Source organism: Bos javanicus, chromosome 16 (assembly GCF_032452875.1).
Source record: "Bos javanicus breed banteng chromosome 16, ARS-OSU_banteng_1.0, whole genome shotgun sequence".
Classification (NCBI taxonomy): Eukaryota; Metazoa; Chordata; class Mammalia; order Artiodactyla; family Bovidae; genus Bos; species Bos javanicus.
Window position 1 is genome coordinate 39,778,025 of NC_083883.1, and position 14,670 is coordinate 39,792,694.

Here is a 14,670-nt window from a genome sequence, read left to right on the forward strand (position 1 = left end):
ATTAATCTCAATTAGATGTAGATTGCTTTAAACCTTCTGTTGTACTTTTAAAATTTGTAGTATTACATAAATCATTCAGTCAAATTTGAACTGTACTTTGAAGCAAGTTTTTAAATGTTCTTTTACTAGGGAACAAAGAATAGTCAAGAAAGTGGAGTTGAAATTGGAATTGACACAATTCAGTTTGGTGCTCCAGCTTCAAATGGGAATGAAAATGAAATTGTTCCTGTGCTTTCGGAAAAAACTACCGACAAAATATCTGAACCTAAAGAACAACGGCAGAAGCAACCACGGGCAGGCCCTATCAAAGCCCAGAAGGTAAATACTGTTCGTGTTCCACATACAATTGTATGAAAGCCACTAACATATAAGGAGAATAAATAGGTTTTTTAATTGGATTTAATTTCAGTGAAATGTCTTTGATCATGACGTGTTTTTGTCATAAATGTTGAATTTAGCTTCCAGATTTGAGTCCAGTTGAAAACAAAGAACATAAACCTGGTCCTATTGGAAAGGAACGTTCATTAAAAAATAGAAAAGTAAAAGATGCCCAACAGGTGGAGCCAGAAGGACAAGAGAAACCAAGTCCTGCTACAGTCAGAAGTACAGATCCTGTGACAACAAAGGAAACCAAAGCAGTTTCAGAAATGTCTACTGAAATAGGAACAATGATCTCAGTTTCATCCACAGAATATGGTACTAATGTGAAGGTAAGCAACAGGCAGTGATTACCAATTCAGTTGATGCAAGCCAGGTCTAACATGAATGGGGAAAACAGCAGCAACATACTTTTGGTTTTTTTTGGTTCAGGCATATAATTCTGTAGCTTATGTGGGTTATTATTTCTACAGAGATTTTATTTCATGGTGTGCATATGTGATCTAAAATTCCTTGCAGTAAATTATTTCTTTCTGTGGAAACTAACTCTTAATTCTGGACTACTGAGTAGTTTAAAGTGAAAAAATATTTACACAAGACTAGAATGCTTTTTTGGAGAAAGCAATGGAAAATCCCATGGACAGAGGAGTCTGGTAGGCTGCAGTCCATGGGGTCGCTAAGAGTCGGACATGACTGAGTGACTTCACTTTCACTTTTCACTTTCATCATTGGAGAGGGAAATGGCAACCCACTCCAGTGTTCTTGCCTGGAGAATCCCAGGGATGGGGGAGCCTGGTGGGCTGCTGTCTATGGGGTCGCACAGAGTCGGACACGACTGAAGCAACTTAGCAGCAGCAGCAGAATGCTTTTAAGTAAGTTTATAGACTTTGAAAGAATTGCTGCATATTTCTTTTTATTTTGTTAATAGAGTTATAATGGACCCCCTCCTTATCTTGCACACTAATGAGATTCTGAGGTTAGGAAATAACATTAACTTAGTAACTCTGGGTACTAAGAAAAGGAAAAGGAAAAGGAAATGGCAACCCCCTCCAGTACTCTTGCCTGGAAAATTCCATGGACGGAGGAGCCTGGTAGGTTACAGTCTATGGGGTCGCAAAGAGTTGGACACAATTGAGCGACTTCACAAGCCAAAGTAACTCCAGTATAGCCAGTTTTCTTCCAGAGTTGGAACAAGTCTGTTTCATTGGTTGAGCACCAGAGGAATGACTGACTTGCATTTAGGGTCTACATTGAATGGAAAAATGCATGTCTTTAAAAATACTCATTAAGGCAAGATAACACTGAGTGACTTATGGGGACTGACACTTGTGGGAGTTTTCTATCTGCCATTTGGTGTTCACTCTGGAACATATGCTCACTGAAAAGAAAGATGGATGGAACCTTTTATGTTACTTGAATATTCTTCTCTTTTTAATTGCCGTGCAACTTAGTTCATGGAGGTGAAAAGCTCATGTGATCTGACTCTACCATGTTTAAAGGAGAGATTCATGATGATAAACACAGAGTTTATCCTAAAATCTAATTATGACAACTAAGATCTTGACATTCATTATCCATGTTTTATTTTGAAGAAAACAAAAAATCAGTAGTTGAAAGTAAGCTATAGATTTGAGTATAAGAACCACACAGAGTTATTTTAGAAATCCACAGAAATAAATATTTGGTACTGTTGACAGCCTCCTATATTGCAGTATATATTTTAAATTTATAGGACTCTAGCAATGGTTGAAATGTGGTAGGTCCATGTTTGTTTTATCCCACTGTTGGTCTCTAAGATTTGAGTGTTAAGGTTTGGTATACTCTCCTGCTTTCTTCCAAAATAACTTTACAGCTGTTAGGCTGCCATTAGAAAGTGACTAACTCAATTTAAAACTTTTTTTTTTTTTCTCTCTCTTACAACTCCACAGGAGTCTGTAACAGACTATACTACACCTTCTTCCTCTCTGCCTAACACTGTGGCTACTAATAATGCAAAGATGGAGGATACTTTGGTTAATAATGTAAGTAATCAACTGGAGATGTGGCAGGTTTGGATAGGAACCTGGCTATTGTTACCTAAGAGTTGGCAGTAAGTTTGTATTTGGGAGCACTGTAATGTAATTAGAGGAAATAGTCAAAGCTGAGTTCTTTTTCCCCTGAAAATCATCACTTTAATATCCAGGCTTGTGATGCTTAGGCTTGATTTCATATGTACTAATCCTGTTAACCTGGTTTTGGTAAAAAAATTTTATTCTTAGTTTTCACATTCTACTGATTCAGCATTTAATTTTGTTGGTAATTTTGTTCTTAAATGACACCTTTTTATAATGCTGTGAAAGGCCGTTCACTTAAAACAAAAAGACGATTATTACTGAAGATTTATGTGTTTCTTTTTTAATTTGAAAAATGGTACTAGACATTAACGACTTCATTCCTCTTGTGAAGGGTTTATCTTCATAAACCCTTGAGTACTCTATTAAAAGATGACAGTCAGTTATATAAATCTGGCTCTCGCCTCCCAGAGCAACCATGTTATAATTTAAGAATCTGTTAAATATTGGTACAGTCCAGTACTTTGCCTAGTTCACAGACTGACAGGTGAAAAATGAGTAAGCGGAAAAAAAAAAGCATTTAGAAGTTACATGTGTGGCTCTTGTTTTGTAGAGCAGATATGGTAGAAATTTGGTCATCTGCTCTTTTTTAAATATAGTCCTCGATAAACAAAGGCTTTTCTTTAAAAAATAAAAATAATAATAATAATCTTTACAAATACATTTAGAGAGCTCTTAAAAGGCTTCAATTCTATAACTTTGAGAATAAAAACTCTCAATTATGTTTTATTACAATGTTTTTGCTATGTTTTCTGTTTTTGTCTTTAGTGTCAGGTATAGAGACTTTTAGGTGAAATGCATTAAGGATCATTTAATCCAACTTTTGTAGTCTGGCTGAAGGAAAAGGTATAGAAAGGAAGAAGTCACACATTTTGTCTTTGTGATAGGAGAGCACTTTTGGAGCTGATGAATGTAATTTGTCCAATTTCCTCTTCCCCTGACCTTTTGAGGAAAGGTTTATTTAACTTTCTGTAGGAAACAATGGAATACTAGGGAAGGGCAAAAAGGCTTGGTCAGTTTAATACCTAGTGTCACTATGTGGATTATCAAGTAATGATAACTGAAATTGAATCAGTAATGTTTCAGTAAGGTTTAATTATATTTGAATTGTGGTGTCTTTTCTCATTTTAGAAAAATATAGAATATGTTACCTTTTCCAGAGTTATTATGATGCCTTCTGCCAAACTACCCTTTTCTAAAAATTTAATTTATAAAATATGAATATGAAAGGAAAGATCATTAATCTCAAAACCCTTAAAACTCATTAAATATCTTCATGAACGTTTTAATGGTTTCCGTCTGATCTGCAGGGCTAATTAACATAGTGGCTTGTATACAGAGGACTATTGAAGGGAAGATGTCCCGTCTTGTGTATAAGTAAATAGTCTGTGTTTGATTTTTAGCAATGTATTCAGAATGTATTTGAAAACAAGCTCAGTTTGGGTCAGGGAGCATTTATAAAAAGTCATCAGTGTAAAATGATTTCACAGTGTTGCTTATTTGTGCCAAGTTTGGTGGTGATTCTGAGCTTAATATAGTGTTAAAAACAAATTTTCTATATGTAGAAATTTTTAGGACTTTTTGAAATGTCGCTTTTTTATTCATTAGGCTAGGGGTTCCATTTTATGCATAGAACTGTGGTCTTTTTAAAAATTAAACTGGGGAATTTCTTGACAATCCAATGGTTGGGACTCTGCACCTAGAGTGCATGAGTTTAATCTCTGGTCAGGGAGCTAGGATTCCCACAAGCCACTTGGCCTGTCTAAAAAATAAAAATTAAACTGAAAGATGGCTTATTTCTCTTGTTGAGGCTTAATACACTTTTTTTAAGGATCTTAACTGATTTATCAGTTGTAGTACCTAATATTACAGTTGTTTTGAATCTTGGATGATTCATATCCATTTAAATCTTGAAGATTTAAATGCAGGTGTTCTTTTTGATCATTATAGCGCAGCTGTTTTAAAGATTTATAAAATAATCTCCATTAGATTGCCCATAGTATCACAAAGTGATTATCTTAAACCCCTCCCCAGCATTTCATTTTATTTAAACAACTGACTGAACCATCAAAATCAGTCATGTAGTAGTACATAATAAAATCTTAAGATCCAGAGAATTAGAAGAAAAAAAGAGATAAAGGTAGCAAGTTTCCAATATCTCAAGTTTCTACTAAATAACAGTACTTATCACAGTTATGTATTGCTACCATAATTTGTTTAGTGTAACAAGGTGGAGGTGATAATTATAGCCTTTCCTCCTAACATTACTTTTATTCTTGAATCTAGTTATAAGTTAACTAGGTTGCTGTAGAGAGACTTTCTTATATTTACTCTATCATGTTAAATGCTTCATATAGAACCTGTGGGTTCTGTAAATTATAGAAATTATATTCCCTAGAGCTTTGCTTTACAAGGTATGGTCCAGGGACCAGCAGCATCAGCATTACCTGGGATCTTGTTGAAAGGCAGGATTTTGTGACTTCCCCAGACTAAGCGAGTCTGAATCTGCGTTTCAACAAAAACCCCAAGTGTTTTGTATATACATTAAAATATAGGAGCATGGCCTTTAAGTTTATACCTTATATATGTGACAGATTCTTTTTCTGTCAGTGAAGTATAAATAAGCAGATAGTATTTCTTTTCAGAAGTTTGATCTAAGATGTCCATAGTTATCAATTAGTGTAAATGCAGTGTAACTTCAGTCAAATATTCCTGTTGGTTCTAGTGAAAATAACCTTAGAATACATTAGCATTATATTTAATGGGGCTTTTGCAGCAGACTTAGTTAGATTGTGATGTGTTGCCTACCTTTTCAGGTGCCCCTGCCCAGCACCCTCCCGCTCCCTAAGAGGGAGACTATACAACAGAGCTCCAGCCTCACTTCAGTTCCTCCCACTACTTTCAGCCTCACCTTCAAGGTATGTACAACATCCGTCTCTAAAGGTCCTTGATTGTTGCATGCAAGGGGACAGAAGTTAATACTCTTGGTGTTCTTACTAGTTTAGTGCAATAATCAGCAATACTAAGCTGAGGAAATGGAGTGACGTCAAATTACACCTTAAAATTTTATTAGTTTTTAATACCACATAGTAGTAGCTTGATATATCTTCATATTTAAAATGAGGCCTATGCTTGTGAATTTTGTCTTAAAAATACAAGAGAACGTTTTATATTTGGTTTGTGTTGGGTTCCTCTTAGAGACTAATAGTTACTGGAAACATTAGTCATGCAGAAAGCAAGTAACCTGGTGTTGCATGTTTTGTTTTGTTTTGTTTTGTTTTATCATAAGTACCAATAATGGTTAAGAATGCTAGTTTTCTGTCTTTCCTGTAAGTCATGTGTGAATTGAATGAATGCAAAGTGGTAGTTCTAAAGATGTAATTGATTAAAACAAGTAATTTTTTATTTGATTTTTGTTGGATAATTATTGAATAAGAGTCCAAAAGAGATTTTACACAGCACATGCTTTTTGTTGTCAAGAAGTTTAGGCTTATTTTTTTTTTTAATCACCTATTAAACTTAAAATCTTGAACTGTGCTACGTGTTACTAATACTCTTGTACAATAGAGTTATTTGAGACTATTTTATATCAGTTGTTCACCTCAAAAGTAGTCAGTGGTTAAAAAGAACAGATGTACAGATATGGAATTAAGTGAGGGTTATTTTTAGCTGCAATTTATTTATCTCTTTGGTGCTATGTATTTATAGTTTTACAACCTGGGCCAGTATTTATCCTCTACTATAGCAGGACTTTGTCATGCTGCATTGGTTGCCAGTGAATCTTTTTGATGATGGTCAAGAGAGGAAGTAACTAAGTTGTTTTATAATGTGGTCAATGTTTGTTTCTAGACTCTTGGTGTTTGATTCTCCAGCCTCCTGACCACTTGTCCCCTTGACCCCCACACACATCTCTTTTTTTTTTTAATACCCACAACTTCTTTTTAAGAAGCTGCTTAAATATAAGTTTGAGACAATAAAATTTTTACAAGACAACCACTTCTGCTTTGTGTCATCTCCATCTTTACCCAGTCCTTACTGTTTACTGCCAGTTCCTCCTACTCAAAGTCAAAGCTGTGGTTTTTTCAGTAGTCATGTATGGATGTGAGAGCTGGACTATAAAGAAAGCTGAGCACCGAAGAACTGATGCTTTTGAACTGTGGTGTTGGAGAAGACTCTTGAGAGTCCCTTGGACTGCAAGGAGATCCAACGAGTCCATCCTAAAGGAAATCAGTCCTGAATATTCATTGGAAGGACTGATAATGAAGCTGAAACTCCAATACTTTGGCCAACTGACGTGAAGAACCGACTCACTGGAAAAGACCCTGATGCTGGGAAAGATTTGAAGGCAGGAGGAGAAGGGGACAACAGAGGATGAGATGGTTGGATGGCATCACCGACGTGATGGACATGAATTTGAGTAGGCTCCCGGAGTTGGTGGTAGATAGGGAGGCCTGGCGTGCTGCAGTCCATGGAGTCGCAAAAAGTAGGACAACGACTGAGCCACTGAACTGAACTGAACCTCATACTCAGCCTTTTTTTTTTTTTTTTCCCCTTGAATGACTGTCTCGACCTGTGTTTCATACTTATATCTTACATTTGATTTCTCAAATAAGCAAATATTATTAGTTATTCTTTAGGCTGGGTGTTGATTCTTCACATTGCCTTTCACTGCATGTTTTTAATACCCCCAAAAAATACAGTTGAATTACACTAAACTTAAATTGTATTAGCTTAAGACTTTTTCTAGTTTCTTTATTTTTATTTTTTTAGTGTAATTTTATTTTATACTGAAATATAGTTGATTTACAATGTTTTGTTAGTTTCAGATGTACAGTGAAATGATTCAGTTCTACATATGCATATATACATTATTTTTCAGGTATTTTTTCCTTATAGGTTATTACAGAATAGTGAGTAAAGTTCTCTGTGCTATACAGTAGGTCCTTGTTGATTTATCTGTGTTTACTTTTTTTTGTTAATGCCTCTCTTTATTTGAGAGATTTACAAAGTATGGAAATCTCTATTAATATTATATGGGTATTACTGACAATATATTTGTCAAAAGGAAAAATGAATATAGTTAAGAAATTATACTTTTTAGGTTCTTTGAATTTTTAAAATTAGAATCTAAATTTTCTTGCTGCTTAAGAAATGAAACTAATGTATATGGCCTAAATATTATGTAAAATTGGTAAGCTATAATTTATTTCCAATACAACAAAACTGGATATAAAAGGCATTGTAGTCTTTAAAATTGCTCTAAGTCATAAAATCTCAATACTAGCAAATTGCATTTTGTTGGACTTCTTAAATGGTAGTGTGTGGGGCTTTTTTGCTTTTGTTTCTTACCCTCTTAAGACTTTTGTTTTAAAACACATTTGAAATCAGCAAGGTGACTGTGAGGAAAAGGAAAGAAGCAAACCTAAAAGTGTCTTATATTTTGAATTTGTAGTAGCGATATTGGCCATCAAGGTTAAATTGTATATAGTGTGTGTTTTAAGAGGGAAGTAGGGAGATACATAATATTTCTAAAATTATTAAAGTTAAAATCAGGTTGAAATTTTTATAAAGTTGGCACTTCAGGGACCTACAAACTTCCCAACAGTGGTATTTTAAAATCTTATTTGTGAACAGTGTTCTCATGGGGCTTACCTAGTGACTCAGATGGTAAAGAATCTATCTGCAATGTGGGAGACCCAGGGTTCGATCCCTCCTTGAGAACGATCCCCTGGAGAAGGAAATGGCAACCCACTCCATTATTCTTGCCTGGAAAATCCCATGGACAGAGGAGCCTGGTGGGCTACAGTCTGTTTGGTTGCAAAGAGTCGGATACAACTAACACGTACACATATAAGTCATTGCTGCTGAGTTTTGTAGATTATCTTGGAGTTTTCCTTTCCACTCAATATTTTGACTAGTAGAACAAGAAACTTTAAAATTTCTGTATCTGTTCCTTTCCTGTTCAATGAGCCGCAGAATAGCTGAGGATCTACATCTTTGCTCTCCAATTCAGTATCTACACACCACATGTAGTTACTAAGCACTTGAATGTGGCTAATCCAGGTTGAGGTGTGTGCTGTAAGTGTAAAAGGAAATAGATACTGGATTTGAAATGTTACTTTTTAAATTAAAACATCTCAATTTTTATATTGATTATAGGTTTTAATTATTATTGTAGATATATTGGGTTGAATGAAATATGTTACCAGAATTAGTTTTACCTCTTTATTTTTTAAAGTGTGGCTACTAGAAAATATAAAATTACATGTGGCTTACATTTATGTCTGTTGCTGCTACTGCTGCTGCTAAGTTGCCTCAGTCGTGTCCAACTCTGTGCGACCCCATAGATGGCCTCCCACCAGGCTCCCCCATCCCTGGGATTCTCCAGGCAAGAACACTTGAGTGGGTTGCCATTTCCTTCTCCAATGCATGAAAGAGAAAAGTGAAAGTGAAGTCACTCAGTCGTGTCCAACTCTTAGCGACCCCATGGACTGCAGCCTACCAGGCTCCTCCATCCATGGGATTTTCCAGGCAAGAGTACTGGAGTGGGGTGCCATTGCCTTCTGCATATGTCTGTTGAATAGCTGTAAATCAATCAAATAAGACCCATTTCTACTTTTTAAGAAACTAAGACTACAGGTAAAATCAGCACCCACAAATACAAATGGTGGCAGTCAGAACCTGAAATGCTGAATAGGATTTGGACATGAAACAAGAAATACTACTACTGTACCCAAGCCTAAAGCCTGCTGGTTACATTGCCTTTAAAGCACTGTGAACATAAAATAGCCAAACAGAAGATACATCTCACTTGCCATTCAAGAAATGTTGGCTTAAAGGCTTAAAAAGAAAGAGTGGAGAGAATGGATATTTAATGGAGGACCTTTAATGTCTTGCTTACTAGAATCAGAGCCTTAAATCAGTCCGAAAGGACATGGTATTTCCGTTTCCTTATTCACTGGTAGGAATAGGGACTCCTACCAGTCCCAGTCATATTTAGATGATTAAAGCTGTCACTATACTTCACTGACCTGCTTGCCAGAGCGTTCAACAAACTCTGTAGAGACAAAATTAAAACCCATTGCAATTGAGTAAAGGAGTGGAGATAAAGGAGAAAATGAAAGGTTTAAAAGCCTTATGGTCCTAATCTGAAAGATTGTATTTGGAATACATTTATGTATATATATTTGTTTATATATGTGTATTAGTTCTGTGTTAGGATAATGATTTTTTTTTTTTTTTTTTTTTTGGCTTTAAAAAATGTTCTTTTTGTTCCAGATGGAGTCTGCTCGCAAGGCATGGGAGAATTCTCCAAATGTAAGGGAAAAGGGGTCCCCAGTAACCTCTACAGCACCTCCAATTGCAAGCGGGGTCAGCAGTAGTGCGAGTGGACCAAGCACTGCTAATTACAGTTCGTTCTCAAGTGCATCAGTGCCGCAGATTCCTGTTGCTTCAGTCACTCCCACAACTTCACTGTCAGGTAGAAATCCTCATGTACCTTTTCTTTAACGATCTTAAATTATTTAAAATTTCTTTCAGATCTTTTCCTATTTACTCTTCCCAAAAATATAATCGTAAAAGATGTAAAATTGTACATGAGATAATTATCAGCTCTTTTATAAACTTCTTACCAGTTTGCCTTCTTCCCCCTCTCTTTACCCACTCCCAGTTGTAGCTTGGTAAATATTTAATGACGGCTTACTAAAGTACTTCAGTTGATCTTCTCTTCTTCCCACCCCAGTTGTCAATACAGATACCTAGAAGTAATTGGTGGGAAATTTCCTGTCTTGTTCCTCTAAACTTTTTTATAAATTTTACCTTTTGATTTTTATTTAACTCATACAGCTAATTAGACCCATTCAGAAATAACACAGAATCACAAAGCTTTTAAGTTTTCTGTGGTCTGTATCTAATTTGAAGGAGCTCTTGGCCTAAGTCTATTGATTTGACATATTTTCTGGGAAAGAGTTACAGGGTAGAGACTTTCCAGTCTGTTATTTGAATAAATGATATCCATTGGCTTTGGTGTTTTGGGTTTTATGTTGTTTTTAAGGAGAGTCCATCAACACCCCAAGTTAGAAGATGTTTTTCTTAAATGTTTCACTAGAGTGTAATCCTTTATCTCATATGGGGCTTTATCATTCTTAAAGAACCAGAGATGTTTCTGAAATATTTGACTCTATGAAGATACATCCTTTTACAATATGCATAACCATGTTTCTTCTGAAAATAGAAGTTTCATTTTAAGCTTTCCTAATACTGTCTATATTTCCAAAACAGTGGGAAATTCCTTTTCCAAGACATGTAAAATGTATACAGCACAGAATTTACTTTCTCTGGCTAGTTTTCATTTAATGATTGCAGTAATGATTCTCAGTATTCCAGCTTTCTGTGCTAGTTTTAAGCACCAAAAGGACTAGACTTTGGGTTATACTATAGTTATTTGATATTATCTGGAATCAGACATGTATTAAGACAAACCCAGAGGTTCACATCAAAGACAGTATTCCAACTGTACTTCTTCCACCACCCGTTTGCAAGACATCTTCATTATATAAATATTAACAGCTTAGGCCCCAGACTGCTTGGGGATAGGGAGTGAGGCTGTAAAGGAACCAGGAGAGTACGGTAGGAAGATTAGGAAATAAAGAGATTGAGAAGCTTCCTGCTTTTTTCTTTGGAACCCAACTACTTCCTTTCCTTGGAGTCTAGTTTCCCTATACTTCCCTCAACTAGGATAAGTTTTTAACTAGGACCTTCTTGCCTGGTCATCCATATGGAAGAATAGAGATACCTCAATGTTGGTCCCCTCTTAGAACATCATTTGATGTCTGAAAATAATAATACCTACTTCATCTGACTTTTGAATCAAATACCTGTATTGTTATTTACTGTAGTATTACTAATAGTTTGTCTTGTTTTTAAAGAATTACTAAATACAAGGAGAGAAATAAATTTGTATGTCTTTCTAGGAGCAGTTTATATTAAATTTTTATATTACATTAATAATAATTATTCTTAAGGTACAGCACTTTTCCCTGTGTTTCTTACATTTATGCCTAGCCTTTAATAGATGTTCAAATATTTATTTGACGTTCTAAAGCTCCTTAAGGTATTTTGCCACAAAGAGGAAAAAAAATCTAACCTTAAGTTTCTGTGACATTTGGGGAGCAGTTGTGTTCTGTCAGGGCCCATTTATGTGCTTGTATTTATGTCTCACCATAAATGAATAAAGTTCTTGATTGTCTGTCAGTAATGCCTATCGGGAGCTGCATTAGGCATTACTGACAATTATCCTTTGTGATGATTGAAAACTATGTATTAGTTTGACATTAAGCTATGACAATATTGTGGGCTGTCAGCCTCCTTGTTTTGTGAGTTTATATTTCAATTTTCTATTTATATTTCTCCAGATTTTGTTGTCCTATTTGCATCTGATAATTGTTTCTTCCTATTATAAGCCACTTCATATCCACTTTTGGTCTGAGATGCAGTATATAAGTACATAATAAGTACTTATTCAGCATAAATATTAATTTTCCAGTTTCCAGTTGGTGCTTGAATTTACTTGAATTTGCTTGAATTTACTTAAATATACACTACACTTCTCTCATTTTATCCCTCTCCCCAATGTAGGAGCTGGTACATATACTACCTCTTCTTTGAGTACAAAATCTACAACCACATCAGACCCTCCTAATATCTGTAAAGTGAAACCCCAACAATTACAAACAAGCAGCCTGCCTTCTGCAAGTCATTTTTCACAGTTAAGCTGTATGCCTTCCCTTATTGCTCAGCAGCAACAGAGTCCACAAGTCTATGTGTCTCAGTCTGCAGCAGGTAAGATTTTTAAGATTTGAATATAAGGAATTTAGAAAATGAAGATGTTTTAATGCTTCTGTGTTTTTCTCTTTCCCTTACCTTTTCAAGTTTGTTTTTTTTGATTTGCTTTGCAAATTTGTTTCCTCATAGAATTGAATGCTGTCTCTCTTTGGTAAGTATTCAGGGGCTTCTGGCAATTGTTTCTTACACTTATGTTACATAGATAGTAGATTAGTGTACTCACGGATTCAAAGTCTGCAGATTTAATCAGCTGTGGATTGAAAGCGTTTAAAAAAATTTTCACAAAGTTCCAAAAAACAAAGCTTGTATTGTCTGTGTAGGGATAACTATTTATGTAGTATTTACATTGTATTAGGTATTAAAAGTAATCTAGAGATTTAAAGTATATGAAAGGATATGCTTGGGTTATATGCAAACAATGTACCCAGTTTTACATAAGAGACTTGAGCATTTAAAGATTTTGGTATCTGGGCCGGGGACAGTGAGGGTGGTATTGTGGAACCAACCCTCTACAGAGAACCAAAGTTTGTTATCTGAAACCTGACAAATTGATGATAAAGTACATGAGGGAAGAATAAACCTAAGAACAACAAAGAAATTTATATATTGGGAGGGGTAACATCCTACTAAATTCCACAGCATTCAGTTCAGGCGCTCAGTCGTGTCCAACTCTGTGACCCCATGGACTGCAGCACGCCAGGCCTCCCTGTCCGCTAACTCCCGGAGTCCACTCAAACTCATGTCCATTGAGTCGGTGATTCCATCCAACCATCTCATCCTCTGTCATCCCCTTCTCCTCCTGCCCTCAATCTTTCCCAGCATCAGGGTCTTTTCAAACGAGTCAGCTCTTTGCATCAGGTGGCCAAAGTAGGAGTTTCAGCTTCAACATCAGTCCTTCCAATGAACACCAAGAACTGATCTCCTTTAGGATGGACTGGTTGGAACTCTTTGCAGTCCAAGGGACTCTCAAGAGTCTTCTCCAGCACCACAGTTCAAAAGCATCAGTTCTTCGGCGCTCAGCTTTCTTTATAGTCCAGCTCTCACACCCATACCTGACTACTGGAGAAACCATAGCCTTGACTAGACGGACCTTTGTTGGCAAAGTAATGTCTCTGCTTTTGAATATGCTGTCTATGTTGGTCATAAATTTTCTTCCAAGGAGCAAGCGTCTTTTCATGCGTCTTTTAATTTCATGGCTGCAATCACCATCTGCAGTGATTTTAGAGCCCAAAAAAAAGAAACTCAGCCACTATTTCCACTGTTTCCCCATCTATTTGCCATGAAGTGATGGGACCGCGTGCCATGATCTTAGTTTTCTGAATGTTGAGCTTTAAGCCAACTTTTTCACTCTCTTTCACTTTCATCAAGAGGCTCTTGACTTTCTGCTATAAGGGTGGTGTCATCTGTGTATTGAGATTATTGATATTTCTCCCAGCAATCTTGATTCCAGCTTGTGCTTCATCCAGCCCAGCCCTTCTTTCTCATGATGTAATCTGCGTATAAGTTAAATAAGCAGGGTGACAGTATACAGCCTTGACATACTCCTTTTCCTATTTGGAACCAGTCTGTTGTTCCATGTCCAGTTCTAACTGTTGCTTCCTGACCTGCATACGGATTTCTCAAGGGGCAGGTCAGATGGTCGGGTATTCCCATCTCTTTCAGAATTTTCCACAGTTTATTGTGATCCACACAGTCAAAGGCTTTGGCATAGTCAATAAAGCAGAAATAGATGTCTTTCTGGAATTCTCTTGCTTTTTCGATGATCCAGCGGATATTGGCAATTTGATCTCTAGTTCCTATGCCTTTTCTAAATCCAGCTTGAACATCTGGAGGTTCATGGTTCACATATTGCTGAAGCCTGGCTTGGAGAATTTTGAGTATTACTTTACTAGCATGTGAGATGAATGCAGTTGTGCGGTAGTTTGAGCATTCTTTGGCATTGCCTTTCTTTGGGATTGGAATGAAAACTGACCTTTTCCAGTCCTGTGGCCACTGCTGAGATTTCCAAATTTGCTGGCATATTGAGTGCAGCACTTCCACAGCATCATCTTTTAGGATTTGAAATAGCCCAACTGGAATTCCACCACCTCTTCTAGCTTTGTTTGTAGTGATGCTTCCTAAGGCCCACTTGACTTCATATTCCAGGTTGTCTGCCTCTAGGTGAGTGATCACAACATCATGGTTATCTGGGTCATGAAGATCTTTTTTGTACAGTTCTTCTGTGTAATCTTGCCACTTCTTAATATCTTCTGCTTCTGTTAGGTCCATACCATTTCTGTCCTTTATTGAGCCCATCTTTGCATGAAATATTCCCTTGGTATCTCTAATTTTCTTGAAG

The 14,670-nt window shown here is 36.3% G+C and overlaps 1 protein-coding gene across 13 annotated transcripts in view; it reads left to right on the forward strand.

Moving 5' to 3' along the window:
• PRRC2C (proline rich coiled-coil 2C) overlaps positions 1-14,670 on the forward strand; it is a 94,986-nt gene that overhangs the window by 66,341 nt on the left and 13,975 nt on the right. For all 13 annotated transcript variants that reach the window (XM_061382600.1, XM_061382608.1, XM_061382603.1 and 10 more), the window contains exons 21-26: positions 130-318; positions 459-710; positions 2,307-2,399; positions 5,306-5,407; positions 9,768-9,969; positions 12,126-12,329. In XM_061382600.1, the coding sequence (XP_061238584.1) occupies positions 130-318; positions 459-710; positions 2,307-2,399; positions 5,306-5,407; positions 9,768-9,969; positions 12,126-12,329 (1,042 nt within the window). The remainder of the gene's footprint in view (positions 1-129; positions 319-458; positions 711-2,306; positions 2,400-5,305; positions 5,408-9,767; positions 9,970-12,125; positions 12,330-14,670) is intronic.